At 39.5% G+C, this 21,631-nt stretch overlaps 1 protein-coding gene across 11 annotated transcripts in view; it reads right to left on the bottom strand.

The window, feature by feature from the left end:
• Window positions 1–19,016, bottom strand: part of MLLT10 (myeloid/lymphoid or mixed-lineage leukemia; translocated to, 10) — a 213,050-nt gene extending 194,034 nt beyond the window's left edge. For 3 of the 11 annotated variants that reach the window (XR_001918987.1, XR_001918990.1, XR_001918991.1), the window contains exons 1-3: window positions 18,556–19,015; window positions 18,257–18,416; window positions 15,286–15,365 (exon numbers count right to left, since the gene is read on the bottom strand). Coding sequence is in view for 3 of the 11 variants with exons in the window: in XM_018057081.1 (XP_017912570.1) it covers window positions 15,286–15,365; window positions 18,257–18,416 (240 nt within the window). In the remaining 8 variants the exon portion in view is untranslated. Of the gene's footprint in view, window positions 1–3,536; window positions 3,717–15,285; window positions 15,366–18,256; window positions 18,417–18,555 lie in introns of those variants that run through there. The other 8 variants (XR_001918993.1, XR_001918988.1, XR_001918989.1 and 5 more) reach the window with 8 other exon arrangements.

Here is a 21,631-nt window from a genome sequence, read left to right as displayed (position 1 = left end):
AGGAAGTTCAAAACAGCCACAACTAAACAAAATACTGTTTAGAAATAAAACTGAGAAAAGAACAATACAAAATTCAGTAAAGTGTTTCCTTCTGATGAAGAGAGGAATGCACTCAGAGAGAGTCACACAGGAGTCAAAGGTATGGGCAATGCCCTATTTATTAAAGCTTGATCACTAAATACATAGATACTCACTTGATTATTTTAAGTGGGTAGTTCACCCTCTTACTTTGCAACAAAGATCTTACAATAAAAAGTAAGTTAAAGTTACAGGACTTCCATTGTGATTCAGTGGTTAAGAATCTGCCTGCCAAATGCAGGGGAGATCCTGCATCTCCCCAGGGATCACAGGTTTGATCCCTGAACCAGGAAGATTCCACATGCCTCAGGTCAACTAAGCCCAAGTACCACAACTACTGAGCCCAAGCATCACAACTACTTAAGTCCATGCACCTAGAGCCTGTGCCCCACAACAGGAGAAACCACAGCAACTGCAACTAGAGAAAGCCAATGGGCACCAATGAAGACCCAGCACAGCCAAATAAATAAATATTTTTTAACGCAATAAAAATTAAGTTATGATAATCCTACACACAAACACACACAAGTGAGAAAAGTAAATTAAAATGCATAGTGTTGGTCCAAAGAAATTAGGAATCTGTTTGAATATGAATAAAATATCAATCCTTTTATGGCTTATAATGCACAACTATTTGTACAAATGACAAAAGAAATATGTTTTGACATACATATCCATATATCAAAGAAACGGAGTGTGTTTGGGAAAAAATAAAACTAGCACTTCCCCCAAAAGTCAGTTGCCAAAAGCAGTCATCTATCCATAAACATTAATTGCATGTTGCCAAAGAAGTGAAGATTAAAAAAAAAAAAAAAACTTCTGGAAAGTCTTAAGTAACATGAAACTATAATTTTAAAGACAAAAGGAATATGGTAGGAACTCAGGGGGTTAAAACATACATATACAATAGCAGAAAGTAATGAAATCACACAAAAGATCCAAACATGAGAGAACAGTGTACTGATAGCTGATAACATACACCCTAATCCCATCACATTGATGTTATTTCACCTTGTATTCTAAAATAACATCAAGATAAAGATATTTACATACACTTATCTATTAACACCTGCAGCTACTTGCTTGAACTATAATCTGAAGTACAGTGCTTAACCACATCATCTCTAGAGTGTCCAGGGTTCAAAACTTGGCTTGCCCACTTTTACGTGACCCTGAACAAATCATTAAACCTTTCTATGCCTTAAGTTGCCTCATCATTAAAACAAAAAAAAAAAAACTCATTAAAATAGTGCCTATATTTTGTCCTGTTGAGAGGGTGAAAATATTCCTCTATACAAGCACCTGACAGTACCTGACACTATTATTAGAGCTTCGTGGTATTTCACACATGAGGAAACTGAAGCTTAGAAGATAAACTTGCCCAAACATAAATTGAGTCCACTTGACTCCAAAGCCCATGATCTTAACACTACTACTATACCACCTTGATATCTCAGCATCAGATTGTGGATTTTTTTCTACTTATCTTTCTTTCCCCAATTATCAACAATGAGCACATGTGCACTACACTAAGAGCAAAATTTTTGAAGTTAGAAGACAACAAATACTCTGGGCTTTGGGACTTAAGAGAACAGAAAAGCACTGGCAGCATCTGAGAACGGCATGTAGAAAGTAATCCTTTGGAGTAATCATTACCTATCTATTCATGGCTATGGGAAGACAGTGCAGAAAGTAAACAAGAGGAGGGGTAGGGACAATACAGACGGGAAAAGAAAATTTCATACCATGTTAGGGCAGCTGTAATTTCTACTTGTCTCTAGAGCTATATATCACCATAAATATCTGAGCCTACTATATACACACACACACATAAAGAACTAAATTTTTATTGTTGTGGTGGGAGGAGGGGTGTTTACTCAGCTATATCTTGTGCAGAAATTACATGTGATAGTGAAAATACTGTGAACCTGAAAAGAAATCTTTGTTGCACCAACAGTTAAGTAACACTATAGGAAGATGGGAAATAACAATCATATTTGCTTTAGAGGCAATAATCTTGAGATATGGGTGGAGGGGAGGAGACTCTACTGAAAGGAGGGAGGTAAAGAGAAAAAAGAAGTTCACTCTAAGAATGTGTAATATGCTACATTTTTGTAGAAAACAAGAGAGTCCATATATGCATAAATAGGTACATACATAAAGAAACTAAGAAATGAATTAAAAGCTAGTTAACAACAGAGAAAGACAGAAAGCAAAACTGGACAAATAATAGGTTTAGGGGAAAGAATTTTTACTGAATATCTTTTTTATATATTTTGAGTCATGTCAAATATATCATCTAGACAAAAAATTAGGGCTTAGGTTATGTCAGTGACTACAGAAGTAGAGAAATTAAATTTAAGATGCCTAGGATACAGTGGCATCCACTCCAGTACTCTTGCCTGGAAAATCCCATGCACGGAGGAGCCTGGTAGGCTGCAGTCCATGGGGTCGCTAAGAGTCAGACACGACTGAGCGACTTCACTTTCACGTTTCACTTTCATGCACTGGAGAAGGAAATGGCAACCCACTCCAGTGTTCTTGCCTGGAGAATCCCAGGGACGGGAGAGCCGGGTGGGCTGCCATCTATGGGGTCGCACAGAGTCGGACACGACTGAAGGGACTTAGCAGTAGCAGCAGCAGGATACCTAAACATAGATATCCAGAAGCGAAGTGAAGTGAAGTGGCTCAGTTGTGTCCGACTCTTTGCGACCCCATGGACTGTAGCCTACCAGGCTCCTCTGTCCATGGGATTTTCCAGGCAATAGTCCTGGAGTGGATTGCCATTTCCTTCTCCAGGGGATCTTCCCAACCCAGGGATCGAACCCGGGTCTCCCGCATTGCAGACAGACGCTTTACTGTCTGAGCCACCAGGGAAGTCCAGAAGGCAACTGCAAATACGGATCTGAAGGCTAGAACTGTCAGGTGCTAAGTGATCCCTAGAGGCATCTGTATCCATGCATGAATTTACATAGGGTGAGGTAATCAAATAAATAGGCCAGAAAAGTAACCATGTAAACTTAAAATTTTCTTCAAGAAGTAAACAAATAATGCTAAATAGGAATCCAAAAGGTTATGTTTAAAGAGGTAAAAGAAGAAAACAGTTTCTCAGAAGTCATGAATAAAGAAAGTTGCAAAAAAGATAAACTGATCAGTTTAAAATGCTGAAGGTAGATTAAGTTTAATGGAAACAGAAAAGAAAGTTTTGGATTTGGCCATGTGAAGCTAAAAGCAAAAAAATCAATAGAGTGACAGACATTTTAGCAGTCAAATGTAATGAAGAATGACCATATAGGAGTTTGTGATATTTTACTTATTTATACCTGAATTTTTTTCAGAAAAGGATTTGAGGCAGACTACAAGTAAAGTACCTACAGTGTAACAATAAGAAAATCGAAAAATGAACATTGAAAGCCAGTATGAGGGACATCCCCCTGATTCAGGGAAACTGCTCTTACCCCTGACTCCAACTATGTAGTTCTAGTGAGGGTTGTCATTCTTAGTACCCTCCCCACTCCAGCCACAGGGATGGTGGTACATGATCCAAGACAGGCCAATCAGAGTCCTTCCCAGGATTCTTCAAGACAGCCCCTTCTTCTGGTAGAAGGGGCTAGAAGATGAGAGCCAAGAGCTGCCAGCAGTCATGGTTCCAGCCTCATGAAGTAGAGAGTCTGTAGTATGAGAGAATGAAATCAACACGCAGAGAAACAGAGATAAGAGGTGAAGTCCTAAACTCCAAAGGACGAGGAGAAGAGAACAAATATACTAATAATCAAATTAACACAACTGATGTAACTAAAGACCAGATTTGGTTGTGGACTGCATGACAGCCAGAACAAAAAGAAAAACAGAATACGTATCATAGAGCTATCAAAAAGGAGGAAATATACCAGATCCTAAAGGAGGACAATTTTTCCTATGCTGTATTATATTTGTTGAACATGGATTTTTAAATAAATAAAGGTCACTGAAAGACAAAACAGACAATCTCCATCATGAGAGTCTTACAGCAAATGCAGATTACATGTGCTACTGCTCAAATCGACCTCCCTGGCAGGCCAGTAGTTAAGACTCCCTGCTTCTACTGCAGGGCGCCTGGATTGGATCCCTGGTAGGGAAACTTAAGATTCCCCTATGCCACTCAGTGCAGCAAAAAAAAAAAAAAGAATTAAGTTATGTGTTAATCATTAAGTACAACTAAAAGGCTATACTAGGCAGCTGAAACAGAGGTATCAACTAATGGCTTTATTCTTCCAGAAGGCTCACTAGTGAAAGAGAAAGACAAAAAGGTGAAAACGTTTAAAGGAAAACTAAAATCCATGGGAAAATTCAAAAACAATTGTGAGCTCAGTGAGTGGGCGGGGGGGGGGGGTGGTGTGTAAAAAGGACAGAAAAAAGATAAAACAAGATCTTTGAAGAAATGGGAAAAGACTGCATCATGAGCACAGGCAGTTAATTCCACTTAAAATTTAAAAATACCTCCTCTCCTTCTAAAAACTTATCAACTAAATGACATAAAACGGCGAGAGTCACAAAGAGAAAACAAACACAAAGGGAAACAGTCACAAAATTTGGGGAGCTGGAAAGGAGACAAGCAGCAACTGACTTAACAGATCAGAAAAGGATGCTGCTGCTGCTGCCGCTGCTGCTAAGTCACTTCAGTCGTGTCAAACTCTGTGCGACCCCATAGACGGCAGCCCACCAGGCTCCCCCTTCCCTGGGATTCTCCAGGCAAGAACACTGGAGTGGGCTGCCATTTCCTTCTCCAATGCATTAAAGTGAAAAATGAAAGTGAAGGCGCTCAGTCTTGTCCGACTCTTAACGACCCCATGGACTGCAGCCCACCAGGCTCCTCCGTGCATGGGATTTTCCAGGCAAGAGTGCTGGAGTGGGGTGCCATCACCTTCTCCAGAAAAGGATGCTGCAGTATGACAACTCCAAAAGCAATATATCTTAGACCACACAGCAGCAAAACTAGAGAAACTTGAGGTACCACACATCAGGGGGTAGGGAGTTGCCATGCACAGTGGTGGTGTATGTATCCAAGAAGGATGGGGTCAAGTAAAGCTAAAACGGGGGGTGGGGGGGGAGAATGAGATAAAATCTGAGAAAACAATCAACAACACCCCCTCTTTCACCCTTTCTACCTTCCCCCACCTACACGCATGCGTACACACACACGTACAAATGCACGCACGTGCCAATTCCTTCACTATACGCTACAAGGTAATTCGCTCTCCCTCAGCGTAGAAAACTGCAGAAAGGGTAAACAAGAGGAAATCTGGACTTGGAGACATCACGCACATCTGAGCAAAGGGGCACTGAAAATCTAGCTCTAAATTGTGAAATTTCAGCAACCACTGGCTCAGAGTTGTAACCAGGTCTGTGAATCCTGAACAGATGACTGGAGGATTTTCCTCTGAATAAACTAACCAGGTGGTGGCATCCCGATAAAAGAACTCAGCCATACTACCTATAATGAAGCCAATCAGCCCCCAATTTCTGCTACACATACAGAGCTCCCAGTCACCTCAATAGGAACTTGTCTTAAATTCAGATGGATGGCTATAAGTCACTAAATTTGTAAGCGAAGTCCCTAACAAGACAGGCCAAAACAAACGGTACAAAGGAACTCTGAGTAGAAGTCCTAAGAGCAGAAGAAAACCTCAGAAAACTGAAACAGAAAAACAACTGGCTGATTAACATCCTCATGAAATTAAGAGGAAATATGCACCCAAGAAACAAAAGCAGATGATAGAAAATAAGCATTCAAAAAGTATAAAAGAGCCTTTGGAAACTAAAAGTATAATAAAATTTAGAAATTTAAGTGAAGGAATGAAAGACAAAATAGAAACAGCCTCAGAGAGCAAAACAGAAATAGATAAACAGCAAGATCAGTTCAGAAGGTCCAACATCCAAATAAAGAACAATACAGAAAAAGCAAACAATGACAACAAAACTGAGGACCTATCAGAAATAATTTCAGGGACATCCCTGGTGGTCCCGTGGTTGAGAATCCACCTTCCAAGGCAGGGGATGCAAATCTGATCCCTGGTCAGAGAACTAGGATTCCATACGCTGTAGGGCAACTAAGCCCAAACACTGCTAGCAGGAAGCCTGCATGCCACAACAGACTCAGTGCAATCAAAATGTTTTAAAAAGATTTTAATTAAAAAAAAACAATTCTCCCTTAACTAAACTCATGATTTCTAACATGATTTACTAGATTAAAAGGGACCCAGTACGATGAGTGAGGGGCAGCACACTACCACGAGAAATAGCAGAGATAAACTGGATACAGAAAACACACTAAATCCAGAGAGAAAAATCCTATACAAAGGATTAGAATCAGAACTTCATTGGTCTTCTTAATAAACACTGACAGCTAAAAAGCAATGGAGAAGTAGCTTCAAAATTTTTAAGGGTAGTTATTTCCAACCAAGAATTCCATACTCAGGCAAACCATCAATCAAAATGGTAAAACTTTTTTCCTATTTTAGAATTTTAGAATTTATGAAGAATCGAAATGATAGACTACCTGATTCATTAAATAAGTGGGAAATTATATAAGAATTGCCTACAAAGTATACAAAGATTTAGGAAAATGAAAATACAAGACAATTATTAATCCCAGGAAAAAAGAAAAACTTTTAAGATAAGAAAGCAATTATAGTATGCTTTTGACTCAGAAATGAACAAAAAATAGTCATAAAAACACAAAACTTTGTTTAATACTACTGGGCTAACCAAAATTTGTGGTATACTAAAAGACAATATCTAAAACTGATGTCAAGAACAGCTGCTTCTGGACTTCCCTGGTGGGTCAGTGGTTAAGAATCTGTCTTCCAATGCAAGGATACAGGTTCAGTTCCTGCTCCAGGAAGATCCCCACACGCCCCAGAGCAACTAAGCCTTGTACCACAACTACCGAAGCCTGAGCACCCTAGAGCTTGCTTCACAACAAGAGAGGCACTGCAAGGAGAAGCCCAAGCAAGGCAACTAGAGAAAGTCTGTGCTCGGCCATGAAGACTCAGTACAGCCAAAATAAAAAATAAACATTTTCAATGAACAGCTGCTTCTACATTCCATGCCAAGAGTCAAGCAGCAAGGTACTATTTTGATGTGTGTAAAAAAGAATCTTTTAGTACTACTAACAGTGCATTTATCACTTAGATAAACATAAAAATTAAAATCTCAACAAAAAATGGAACAGACACAAAGGGCAATGTATCAATGTACCCCCATGTTTTCATTTCTCTTGCTAGTTATGGTGTTATGGTGTTGTTGTTATTTAGTCTCATGTCTGACTTTTGTGACTCCATAGACTGTAGCCAGCCAGATTCCCCTTTCCATGAGATTTCCCAGGCAAGAATACTGAAGTGGGTTGCCATCTCCTTCTCCAGGGAATCTTCCTGACCCAGGGACTGAACTCAATCCCCTGCGTGGCAGACAGATTCTTTACCACTGAACCACACTAGCTTTGTAGGCAGATTAGAAAATGATACAAACAAATGTTAAGCACTTACTTCCTGAGAGCTATTATGCTAATCTTTTCTCACAGTTTAAAAAAAAAAAAAGGAATTCAAGAAGAAAGACAATGGAAATTGGTTATTTGCTATTCTATGTACGGTGGTAAGCACTAAATCTGTTAATTTTTTAAAATCACCTCTTTCAAAGTTACAGGAACTTAAGATGCTATGCTGAATTCAAAAACAAACAACAGGGAATTCTCTGGCAATCCAGTGGTTAAGGCTCCACATTTCCACTGCAGGAGGCACAAGTTCCAACTCCGATGGGGAAACTAAGATTTCACAACCTGAGCAGCACAGCATGGCCAAAAAAAGGGCAAATACTGGATATGAATCATCAGAAAGAGAAAAAAAATGTTAGCAAATACTTAACTTTGAAGGCATTCTATTTAGAGTATATAGGCTAAAAAACTTGCACAAAATAAGAAAAAAGTCAGTGCCACTGAAGATACTCCATCCTGGCTTTCTGTACTCATAAGTCAGAGTGAAGAAGATAAATCTGAAAACAAATTTTTAATTATTTAAGCAAAAGTAAATCTAGTGATACAAATAAAAAATAACTTAAAAGCTTAAAAAAAAAGTCAAAATTAACTGAAGCTGAGGCAGGCAATGAAAATAATCAATTTATTATGTACCTTAGAGGATTCAGTATGCATAGACCCTAGATGTGCTGAACAGTTCTAACCAAGTTCTCACCAAGTTTGCTGTTTAAGGACAGGAGCTGGTAAGGGCTGATCCTACCAAAAGGGAATCTATGCCAAAAAAAAGATGTACTGGACCACTAAGGTAAGAGAAAGCTCATTTAAGAGGGTAACTCAGGTGAGAGGAAAACCACTTTCAACCGTTCCCGTCCTTGTTTCTGCCTGGAACATCTCTTTACAGTCATAGTGAATGCCATGCTGTGACTGTGCAACAATCATGAAAATGAAAACCACGTGTTAAGGTTGGTATAACAGGAAGACAGAAGAAGTCTGATCCCTAAAGATTTCACAGAAGGACTTCCCTGAAGTCCAGTGGCTAATACTCTGTGCTTCCACTGCAGAGCGGCATGGGTTCCATCCGTGGTCAGGGAACTAAGATCCCTCATGATGCAGCCAAAATTAAGTAATTAATTAATTAAAGATTTCAGAGAGTTGTCACAAAGCTTTAAAATGCCTTTCTGAATCCTTTTAAATAGGAAATTTGAAAAATGCTAATTTGCAGACCACTGTAACCTGGTCTTTGTTACTAGCACCAAAAATAATTCTTAACAAATAACAGAGCAAATGCAAAAACTCCCCTCAGGGACACCTTCATAAACCCAGGTTATTAGCAGAAGAGGGATCACAAGGAAGACAACTCTTAAAGATTAGCTCACCGTCAAAAATTACAAAGTGTATGAGGACATCTACCACCAGTTAAAAAACAAAACAAATGAAAGAATTCCAGAATCTGTGGAGTTTTAAAATAAATATGCTTTAAATGTTCAAATAAGTAAAATAAATATAAATGTTAAGAAATAGCAAGATATTATGAAAAAAAAGGCTAATTGAAAAATATAAAACAAATTAGAAATTCTAGCTATGATTTACTCAGAAAAGAAATTCATTGACTGGATTAACAGTAAGTTTGAAAACAGAGCTAAAAAGATTATCCATAACAAAGAGGTAATAGAGAAACTGTAAAAGAGAAATTAAAAGACCTGAAGAAAAGGATGAGAATGCCAGTTAAACACCTAAGTAATAGTTCCCAGCGAAGAAAATATAATGAGAAGATGATATATTTGAAAAGATAAGAACAGAGCATTTTCCAAACTGGATGAGAGCAAATCAAGTCTCAAGCAGGATAAACAGTCACAGATTCCTTATTAGCACAAATAGGCACCAGAAGACAAACTAAAGTCTTTAGTTACAGGAAAACTACTATTATCGTAGATTTCAAACTAGCATACAAGACAGCAAAATAATGGCACTCTTAGACATAAAAAGACTAATGGATCTTACTCCTTACTAGCCACCAATCGTGAAAATACCACCAAAAACTTTCAAAAAGAAAACGACACAAAGGGCGGCAACAGCAATAAAAAACTGAGTGGGGCAAAAACATCAGTAATGTTAAGTCCAAATTACAAATGATCATTTTTAAAAAAACTACCACTGGAAGATTAAAAATAAGATGGAATTAAAATGTAAACGACAATAAAATAAGATTTTTGCCAGGAAGAAAGTGGAATACAAGGTGTCCTAAGGTCCCTTGCTTTGTTCAAAAGGAGTACAAAGATCAAATCTTGGAGTCAGAGAAAAAATAGAAAGTAGGCACATTAAAATTTTAAGCAGTCATTAAATTAAAAAAGAGACTAGAACATAAAACCTCCAAATCAGCCCAGATTAAAAAAAAAAAAAAAAGGAATAAAGAACACTCAATCACTCCATATGAAGGGGAAAAGAGGGGGGAAAAAAGCAGGGTAAATAGGTAACACAAAATGAAACCTTAAGAAATAACTCTAAATATATCAGAGATTATTATAAATGTAAAAAAACAAACAAACAACAACTTGCATGTTGGACTTCCCCTGTGGCCCAGAGGTTAAGAGTCCCACTCACAATGCAGTGGACTCAGGTTCAATCTCTCGTCTGGGAAGATTCCAGATGCTTCAAGCCAACTAAACCTGTGAGCCACAACTGTGCTCTAGTGCCTGCCAGCCACAACTACCGAGCCCACATCCTCCAACTACTGAAGGGCAAGCACCCTAGAGTCCATGCTGTGCAACAAGAGAAGCCACCACAATGAGAAGCCTGAGCCCCGTAACTCGATAGCAGCCCCCACTCACTGCTGGAGAAAGCCAGAGGAACAGCAACAAAGACACAATGTCGCCAAAAATAAATGAATTTTAAAAACTTTCATAATATTCTTAGACTATATTAAAAAAAAAACAAGCTTCATGATATTCACAAAGATGTTCACTGAAACACTATTTGTGACTGTGAAAAATTGGAAAAATTACAACAGTCGATAAAGGAATTAAATTACAGTACATTCTATGACAGAATACTAAAAAGCAGATAAAAAAATGAACTAGATGAGTTTATACGGTGCAGCAATCTCACAAGTAGCTGTATCACAGAACACATATATAACGTGATAACATTCCTATACAATATACTACTAGGTGGTGTTTATGGATATATACATGTAGTAACAAGGATATATGATGGCTCTACATAATGAAATATTACTCAGTCTTAAAAATAAGAAGGAAACCTTGCCATCTGTGACAACAACAGATGAACCTTGAAAGCATTATGCTAAATGAACCAAGTCAGACAGAGAAAAACAAATACTATATGGTTGGACTTAAATATGGAATCCAAAAAAACAAACTCAGAACAGACTGGTATCTGCCGGAGGCAGTGAGTGATGGTTGGGGGAAATGGGTGAAGGTGGTCAAAAGGCACAGACTTCCAGTTGTAAGTTAAGTTCTAGGGATATAGTGGTGACTGCAGTTAACGATTCTGTATTGTGTACTTGAAAGCTAAGAGTTTATCTTAAAAGTTCTCATCAAAAAAAAAATTACAACTATGTGAGGGGATGGATGTTTACTTTAGTAATCATTTTGCAACATATACATATATTAAATCATTATGTTGTATACCATTAACATTCCAATGTTACATATAAGTATAGCTCAATAAAACTGGCAAGAGAAACAGAGACCGACCCCACAGACACTAAAAGGGTAATGGCTGACTCAGACTGCGGAGGATTCAAAAAGTATTTCAACTCAATTTTTTAATTTATTGTCCTTTTTCAGCAGAAGGGAAGATCTGAAGCATATATGAAGAATGGACATTTGTTCATTCTGGGTAGCAAACACACAGATAAGCATTTTATGTTCTACTTTGCTCAGAACTATTTATGACAATCAAATGCATATTAACATAATTTATAGAATTCAACATAAATATTTAATTAGTGTCGTTAAGTATGTTTCACATGCTTTTACAGATTTAGAGTGATTTATGTGCATTACATATATTCAGTAAGAAAAAAAGTTAAAACTGAAAGTATAATCCTAGATCAATCCCTAAAACCCTATTCATATCCCATCCACCAGTTCCTCCCTAACAATGTAAAAAAGCTAGGAGGAACTGCAAAAAGAGAGCAACAAGAGAAAGTTACAGCTCAGTTCCTGGAGGAAAGGAATCATCTTTTCATTTACAGCCAGAAGAGCAAGACCTAAATAATGCAAATCCTTAATGGGCTATTGGCCATTTTATTTTTCTGTACAATCCACTTTCAACGTGTCTTCCAAGTAGAATATTTAAAAATCTAAAATATCCTCTCTCTCTATCTTATTAACACTGTACAAGTAGGTAAAATTTCTAATAAATCTCTTCAGCCTGTGATACTTAAGAACACATACACATTAAATATAAAAACAGTCATCAATGAGTGTTTTAAACTCTAAGCACTATGATTGCGGTTAATAAACAAGGAAATCCAATCAAAGTATTTATTCACTTGAGGTGAAATAAGCAATTCAAGTGTGTTTTTTCGGAACAATGACTGCCTATCTAACAAGGAGCTTCCCTTAAAAACCAACCAAACTTTTCTTCAATCACCATCTATTTTTATTTTCCTCTTTCTTTACTTTTTCAACATTTATTCTAACCCTGAAATCCCTACTATTTTCGATGCCCTGTAACAAGGGTTCTGCCCAAAGCAGGGAACTACAATCGCTGCCTTAAGAACTTGTCTTGGGACTTCAGCATCCCTGGTAGCAATGCACACTATCAACTACTCTTTAAAAAACAACTGCTTGTGTTGCTACTGGAACCTACAGTTCTTCCTTTCCTGACAGTTCATCAGTCATCCTTGGTAACCTGTTCTTACTCTCCCAAATGTGAATATTCACCATAGTTCTGCCTTCACTCTTCTTTACTAGAGTAAATATTGTCACTTGGTTCCCAATCTTCCTGCTACGCAGCTCCAACCCTAACTTTTCTTCATTACTTTAACCCTAAATTTCCAATGAAACATCCTAGCATCATCAATACCAACATGCCCCAAACGGAACTTTCCTTACTCTTCAAGTTTCCTCTCCATCCTCTATTACTATTAACAGTATCACTTGCCCAGAGTGTTCAACCATGACATCTCAGAATCATCTCTGATTATTCCCTTTCCTTCATGCCACTTCCATTTCTGTCATTTCTTCCTCCAAAATGCTCTCTCCCTTCCTTTCTACTCCCTTTCTACTCTCAAATTTTTATATAACAGCAATCTCAGTCTTTCAGTTTCTAACCTCCCTTTCAAAACCATTCTATATACAACCAAGCTATTTGAGTAAAAATACTGCATTATGGTTCTGGCTTTTCACTCCTCAGTATCTATGAGCTTGTAATTTCCCCTTCTCTGAAAAGGAAGCTATCCCAAATCCACAGAGACTTCCTTGCATCTGACCAACTCACCTCTACTCTCCGCTGCTAAGTCGCTTCAGTCGTGTCCAACTCTGTCCGACCCCATAGATGGCAGCCCACCAGGCTCCCCGATCCCTGGGATTCTCCAGCAAGAACACTGGAGTGGGTTGCCATTTCCTTCTCCAATGCATGAAAGTGAAAAGTGAAAGTGAAGTCGCTCAGTCGTGTCCGACTCCTGGCAACCGCATGGACTGCAGCCTACCAGCCTCCTCCGTCCTTGGGATTTTCCAGGCAAGAGTGCTGGAGTGGGGTGCCATTGCCTTCTCCACTTCTACTCTCTAGCTATGGCTAACTAACTCATCCAGAACTAGAAAAGCCAAGACAGTTTTTTCCCCATCAAAGGAACATGAGATTCAGACTGAAATTCAGTCTCTTGAGACAGGACTGAAGTATGGCCATCATTCACCACAGGAGGCAACAATACAACATACTGTGGTTGAGAGTTTAATCACAGCCCAGACTCCAAGTAGGTATGTATTTCTCTCAAAACTACTAGGTCTTTACCTGTGAATAACAAAAGGGTATCTACCTCATATATTTGACAGGATAATTAAAGAAGATAATTGATATAAAACATTCAGCACAGTATCTGACAGTAAACAATTAAAAAAAAGTTAGTTATTGACAGAGTAACTAGCAGAGAAAATCTGTAGAAAGGAAAAGAATTAAGCAGATACACAAAGAAAACCAAAAATAACATTAAGACTAACTCAATTCCCATTCTAACTCATAGATTTATTTTCAGGCTAAGTTTCTTGGCTACTATATCCTTTTAACAAGAGGATGCATGTAAGTATGTATATGAGTATATATTTAACTATATACATATATAAAACTATGGCCTTATAACCCTACCTTTTATAACTGTACACTATAGGAATTCAGAAAAGACTGTGCCTATTCTTTAATTAATGACCCCCACATTGTGCCAAATAAAGCTTAAATAAAACAAGTCTTCCAATGTACCTTTTAAGATATACCTTATTCACCTGGATATCCTGACCATGACCTTAGAGAGGAAAAAGGCATAGAAACAGGCAAGAAATGGTATTTGAGGCAAATAATCCTGGCATTTCACCCCTTTATCCTCCCTCTCTTGATACCCACTTTCCTATTTTCTCATCTTTTCTCTGGCCATGAAACTACTATGTCATGCTGTGGAACCTTACTGTCATGTTTACTAACAAAGTAAAGCATAACTTCCTTTGCATGGTGACCCATCAACCCCATAAAATGTTACAAAGGGTGGGGGTGGGGGGGTAAATCTATACATAAATTAAGTCCTGAAATTTTTACAATTAATTTCATCCTCCACTTGCTAATTTCCATTTCTGTAATGTTAGAATAACGATAACTCTGCTACAGTGCATTCTCATACACAAACACCACATATCAAAACAGACTAATGCTCTGATTTCACAATCCTATATAGGCTACTCAGCCATTATTTCCGCTGATCAAAAATTGCCCAGACAAAATTTAAAACCTCCATTCTTGCTCTCCATGTAGGTAGAGAGGTTGAAATATTTGTTTTCTAACTTCTGTCAAATTCTCTAGTCAATACCAAGAGGAAGAAACACCACACTGCAAATGGTAATACTTTCATATGATTAATGAAGATAAAATCTATTCTTCCCTCATATTTCTAGAAGTTCAATTGGAAAAATGCTTTTGGCCACAAAGAATAAACATTTCTCTCTCATTCTTACAGAAGGTTTACAGAAGTGTTCAGAAAGAAGGTTAACCAGCCAAGTTAAAAAAAGGAAGATTTTTATGCTGCTTTGCCAAAGGGCCTGAATACCTGAAAATACTGAGCAAAGTTAAACTATACATGTACAGATATAATAAAAAGAAATATGAACCACTAAATACTAAGGGGTTTTTTTTACTCCTTAAACAGAACCTAGCAGAATTTTCTCAGTGTAACTTACGTATGTCCTATTGCCATTATGTTCTAACCGTGATTAGCCAATTTAACCAGTAGGCAGGGCCAATAAAGCCAAAATACAACTTTATATTTTATCCTTTCTAAGTATCCATCAATATGTAGTTCAATTTGTTTTTCAGATCTTATAAAACCAGTTTAAAACTACAAGTCAATATTTGGCCCAAATTCAATATTTGAACAAGACTGAAAACCCTTCAAACTGAAATCTGAGTATGTAGCATCCTAAGCTACTCACTGAAGTATTTTAAAGTTTTTGATAAACAGTCCTTACCACTCTGGCCGCTCTCTCCTGAGATTCACATTTCCTGCAAAACCATGGTCCTGTGGGTACTTGAACAATGCCATAGCAAGCTGTTGGAAAACAGAATGTTTGAAAATAAGTTAAAGGTTGAATAACTATGGAAAATCAAATATTGTATCAAAGCCCTATTAAATACCTCTGAAACTATTTAACTGCTTTGTAAAAAACTAAAACATGTCATATTTATGTTTATCATTTATCACCAAGTTACAATTATGACATTTTAAATATTAGAAAGGTAATCTTTTGCTATTTCATTTCGAAAGAATAAACATCACAAATCTTAATTATTCTTTTACAATAAAAAGGGCAGATAAAATTTAACACGTTTTTACATAAACAAATTATTCATTCCTATAGTGATATATGAATATTCACTAATTCAAATTCATTAATTCATTCTATATCCTAAAGTTTAAATATTAAGCATTTTGAATACATGAAAATCAAAATTACTTTCAAATCACCTTTCAAAATAAACAAGCTATTGCAGGAAATGAAATGAAATGTAATGTTAAAAGTGAAATGCTTCTATTTAAATAAAATGTCCAGAATAGACATTTGCCTGTCTATACAGAAGGTAGATTAGTGGTTGTCTAGAACTGGGGGAGTTGGAGAGAAATGAGCAGTAACTAACTGTTAATGGCTCCAAGGTTTCTTATGAGGGTGATGAAAATATTCTATAAAATTGCAGTAAGAAATCCAAAACTGTAACTATACTGAACACCATTGAATTGTACATTCTAAGTGGGTTAACGGCATGGTATGTGAATTATATCTCAATAAAGTCATAAAAAAACAAACCCTGCAGGTTTTTTTATAATGTATAATGTTAATGTTTCAACAAGTGATGTGAATGCATATCACATATCTAAATCACAGTCTAGTTACTTTAAAAATTGTTTCCATATTAACATTTACTTAACTCAAAGTTTAAAACTTGCCAAAAACCTAAAGACATTAATAATCCAATTGATATTTTCTCAAATGAACCTGCTCAGAGGAAACATGGAAATACATCAAATATTGGAAGGCATTTAAAGAATATAAAATCAACACAGATTTCTAAAACTCCAAAAGCTAAACTTTGAACCCCTATTAAAAGTGGTAATTATTCATTTGTGTCCAACTCTTTGTGATCACATGGAATTGTAGCCGGCCATGCTCCCCTGTCCACAGAATTCTCCAGGCAAGAATACTGAAGTGGGCGCCTTTCCCTTCTCCAGGGGCTCTTCCCCACTCAGGGATCAAACCTAGATTATTCTGCATTGCAGGCAGATTCTTTTAGAGTACCAGGGAAGTCCCAACCCCTTTTAAAAGGTATGAATAAAAATATTCTATCAACCAAGTAACTGGCGGTCCAGTAGTTAAAACTGCCTTTTAATGCAGGGGATGGGAGTTCGATCCCTGATCAGGGAGCTAAGATCCTACCTGCCTTCTAGCCAAAAAATCAGATCATAAAATAGAAGCAGTATTGTAACAAATACAATAAAGACTTTAAAAATGGTCCACATCAAAAAAAATCTTATTAAAAAAAAATACAACATAAGTGCCCAAAAAACTTCTATTTTAATTCAGAGTAAATTTTAAGTCATAAATAAACATTTTCTAAATTGGGAGATGAGACTAGTTAGCATCATTTATCACCCAAATTCATAAGAAATACCTCCACAAGTAGCACTGAACACTACAATAGAATATACCAGGTTCTCAGACTTTCAAATCAGTAGTTTCAATTCACACTGTTTTCACTCCTTAGAAAAGTGAGGTGTGCAACTGCACACCTTTCTTCCTTGAAAGAACTGGGAATAAGTGCATCCTCACATTAGGTTACTCACTACCTCCAAAATCTCCATTCTAATTCTGAGATCCCATTCTATGAAGACTGCAGTTTAGTCCCTTAGGCTCAGGCTTTCTCTCGGTGACTAGCGTCCAATACACTACTAAACAACATCTGCATCACTCAATGCCAGATTCAAAAACGGCAAGGGGCGCAGGCTAGTGCCTAACAAGAGGAGTACAAGAACCACCAAAAAATTACCTAGGTTTTTTCCAACTCAATTCCTTACCACCTGAAATGGAAAAAAAACAGAAACTTCCATGGCCAGAAAGCTACCTTACTAGTGTCCTTGATCTTTATCTACATTCCAAAACTCACCGAATAGTCACACCCCAAAATAATACTAAGATGCTCCCCAAGTTCCTGGCGGCACCGCCACCTCCTCTTCTGTCCGGTCACTTAAGCTGCGGAAGCGGCCCGAGGCAGCCATCCCGACAAGCCTCAGCCTCCACCCGGGCAGCTCAGCGCAGCCGCTCCGGGGGGCGGCACGACTGCGGCGGCCGCCTTCCGCCTCTTCTCTGCGGGAAGCGCCAGTCCGCAGCGGCGACGGCAGGGTCTGGGCCAGAAACCTTGGGGTGCGCGGCAGCCGGCGTCCTCTCCTCTGCCCCAATCTAGGGCCGCAGGGCAGCCCCCGAGGCCCCCGACCCGCCCCAGCGCCGCGCGCCCGAGCCCGACTCCATGGCACAGGAAGTCTCCAGACACTGCGGCAGACTGAGCGGCGGGAGGGGGAGGGGGCTCCACGCTTTCCAGCCCGCACCCACGGCCGCGGGGCGCGCGCCCGGCCCCCCGCACCCCTTCGCCGCCGACCCCCGCCTCCCGGAGTCCGCAGAACCGCGGCTCCGGGCGCAGGCGGCGGCCGAGTGACACTTGAGAGAATGAGCGCTGGATCACATGACAGTACAGGCCACACGCACTTTCTCCCACATGCACAGCCCACACCCCCTCCGCCCCGCCGCGGACCCTCAGAGTCAACCCTCTGCCGCGGAACGGGGCGGGGCGGGGGGAGGGGCGGGAGGAGAACTGGCAGTTGCTGCCAAGGTGGGGGAAGCGGTGACGGTTGGGAGAGGCCGGGTTCAGCCCGGCGGGCGGTTGGGTGTTTACCTTGATGCACCGCGACGCTGCAGCCGTGCCCGTCGCAATAAACCAGCGGGTTCTCGGCCCAGCCTCTCTCGTCTGAGCAAACGCAACAGCCTCCAATCATCTCCTTCATACTATGGGAGACCTCGTCCTCCAGTGACACGGGCCGGTCGCTAGAGACCATCTAAGAGGGAGTTGGGGGGGACCATTAAAAAACACATGCAAGCCAGTGAGTTGCTTCCCACCGTCCCGTACAGCCCACCGCGCCCCAGCTTCCTTCCCCGCGCCCCGGCCCCCCGCCCGCCGCTCGGCCGCTCGCTCACTCGGGCTTTGCCGCTCAGTCACTCACGTTCCGCACAGGAGTCAGGAGCCATGTCCTTGCTGACTCCCCCCACCTCCCCTCCACCGCCTCCTCCGCCTCCTCCTCCTCGTCGTCTTCCCTCCCCACCTCCACCCGGCCGCTAACGCTGGAGCCCGGAGAGGGCACACATAATCAAGCAGGCCTCCGCACAGGCGCACTGGGGGGGGCTCCCGCTGGGCCAGGGGCAGCGAGGGAGGGGAAGGGGGTTGCGCTTCCTCCTCCGAGCGTCACTCAGCGTGCGCGCCCGCCCGACGGCCGGCGTGAGAGAGCAGGCCCGGGAGAGGCGAGGCCTGCGTGCGCGCCGCCGCGTCCGACCGGCAGCCCAGGCCGGCCTCCCAGCCCTTCCCCTCTCCCGCGCCTCTCGCATCCGCCGAGGTGTGCGGCGGAGGGGCGGGGTCTAGCGGAGCCGAGCGGAGCCGGCGGCGCGCCGAGGCCGGAACAAGCCAACTGGAGGGCGCGGGGGCGCGCACGCGGGGGCGGGGACGTTGGGGGCGGCCTTCTGCAGCGCTGGCCGCGCGGCTTGCGTGTGCACGTCACGAAGAGGCCTCTTTGGGAGGGAGGGTAAAAAGGGAAGATGCAGAGAGACGAGAGGGAGGGCGGGTTTTGTCAGAGTAGCTGGAAGGGACTCCCCGGAGGCATCTGAAGACCAACCTGCCAGCCTTTGCCTCAAAAACTGGCCCGAGGGTAACAAGGGTTGGGCAAGTCGGTCGCCTTTCCAGAAGGGCGCAGTGAAGCATGGCTGCCTGCAGTTGGCCGCACGAACTTCACTGTATTGCCGCAGCCTGTCCACCCATTAAATTCACATCCTGGCTCTACCCAAAGTTCACCCAGTGAAAGTGCCACCAAGTCTGCCGCCCATTTACACACCACATTGGCCCCAGTGACAACTGAAAATGCATCTCAGACAAGATCAAAAGCCTAAGTTAGGGTTGTACCCGATGAGGAAACAACACCTGTAGTACCTACCCTCAGCTTGCAGTGTAAGAGTACAAATGGTTGTTAATCTCTTCAGTTTGCAGTGTAAGAGTACAAATGGTTGTTAATCTAACAGTAACAATATAATGTGAGGATACGGAAAATGCAGTTTGAAGGAACCCAAGTTGTAGTCAGTCACCAAATAATAGCTAACACCACAGGACAGTGGAGTTCTTTCGATTGAGAATTTCTCTGATCTGGCTCTGTACTTCAAATTTACTCTTGCAAATTTGTCACTTTTATTAAGGTCACTTAAGTGGCAGAAAGATGGGAGCTTACTGCTCACAAACAAATAGAAAATGGATCAGGCCTATCTGAACAGATTAATTAGCTGGATATTGCGCAGTTTTGAGCTGTGAGATCTCCCACTGTTGCTCTACCCGCTATGTATCCTGTTAGCCCAATATTGATTTTAGGCAGCAACAAAAAAAAGTGTCTAATTATAAATTTAGCACGAAATAGGAATATAGATTGTTTAAATGACAAGCATAGTTAGAAGGCAAATTCATGACTTTGATGAATACCTTGCAGGTAACAAAATAACTTTATCAAGGGTTGGCAGTATCATGTGAGGACCTAGAAAATGCAGTTTCATAAATGCTAAAAAATGAAGGAACCCAAATTCTCCTAGTCAGCAAAAGATAATGGTTTAAGCTCTAAAAGCATTCCGAGTGTTCTCTTGGAGAAAAGAAAAATGGTGGCATGGCTGCTATTTCCATTTGAAATTAATTGCTAAAAATCTATTTAAGAATTATAATAGCTGTAATACAGTGCAGGCATATATTAGCAAATATATTCAAACACCCTCAAAGCTAAGTGAGATAGCTACAGTAATGCAAAACTTTAAAAATAGACACTGAAAAAACAAAAAATGAGAATTCAGTTAGTTATATTAGTGCATTTTTAAAAGGTGATTACAAGATTATATAATAAAATATATATTTTGGAGCTTATGGTAATAATAGATTTCTGACCATATAAGAATGATATTCTTAAAATGCCATTGATACTTTTAAAACTGAAATCACCTTCAAACCAATCTATACTGTTTCGTATATCTCTACCATATATCTTATTTTTACCCCTTTTTAAAGGAAACCAGTCCAACATCCAATTCCTGGTCAGGTTCAGACTCCTAATGAAGAGTAATTTTTAGTTAAAATCAATTTGAATCTTCCCTTTTTGAAGACTGCAGTCAAACCTTAATGCAATAAATTATTTAAAAATACATTCATGTTATTTTGAATGCATTGGAGCTCAGTTCTTGTGATAGGATTAATGTATATATAAAGAATGGTAGGTATTTTATTCTATAACACTTAATCAAAGAAATGCAGGTAAACACTTGTCATTTTCAAAACAAAATTTTAAAAAAATCATTTGTAACATTTTTGAAATTTAGACAAATAGAGAAAATATACTATTTCTTAAGAACAGGACTTTATATAAATAGTAGCATCTAAAGCAGAAATTTTGCTAAAGATGTACATATAAATGTTCACAAAATGTAAATCAAATTATTTAAAACTGATATTTAACATTAAATGTTGGGTTATGGAAATTGTGAGAAAAAACATAGAGTATAAATATTCTAATTTTAACTCGTACTAGATATAGAACTTTTTATGTTATACATCAGAAGTATAATATTTAATATACTTCTATAAAATATTAGGTGACAAGGAAGAATAACAGACATTACAAAGTAGTTCAGAGATACAGTTAATTATTAATTCAGCAAGTATTTATTGAACATTTACTGTGAGCCAGGGAACATTTACTAGATACAGGAAATATAGCAGTGAGCAAGTTATATTTGTCCTTTGTGTGAGATACATATGCATGTGTTTGGTTGAATATGCTAGTTCTCATACCTCAGAATGGATAAAACTTATAGTTTAATTGCCAGAATTGCTAAAGTTCAAGTAAGTTTCTGGAAAAACATGGTAATTGTAAAAATATAAATAAGTTCTCAAGATTTATAAAATAACTTCAAAGAAAACTACAATTTCAATCTTAAAATAGTTATCCTTTAAATCTGATTTCATGTTCTCAAAATATCC

The sequence above is a fragment of the Capra hircus genome, chromosome 13 (genome assembly GCF_001704415.2).
Source record: "Capra hircus breed San Clemente chromosome 13, ASM170441v1, whole genome shotgun sequence".
Lineage (NCBI taxonomy): Eukaryota > Metazoa > Chordata > Mammalia > Artiodactyla > Bovidae > Capra > Capra hircus.
This window is presented reverse-complemented; position numbering and strand designations above follow the sequence as displayed.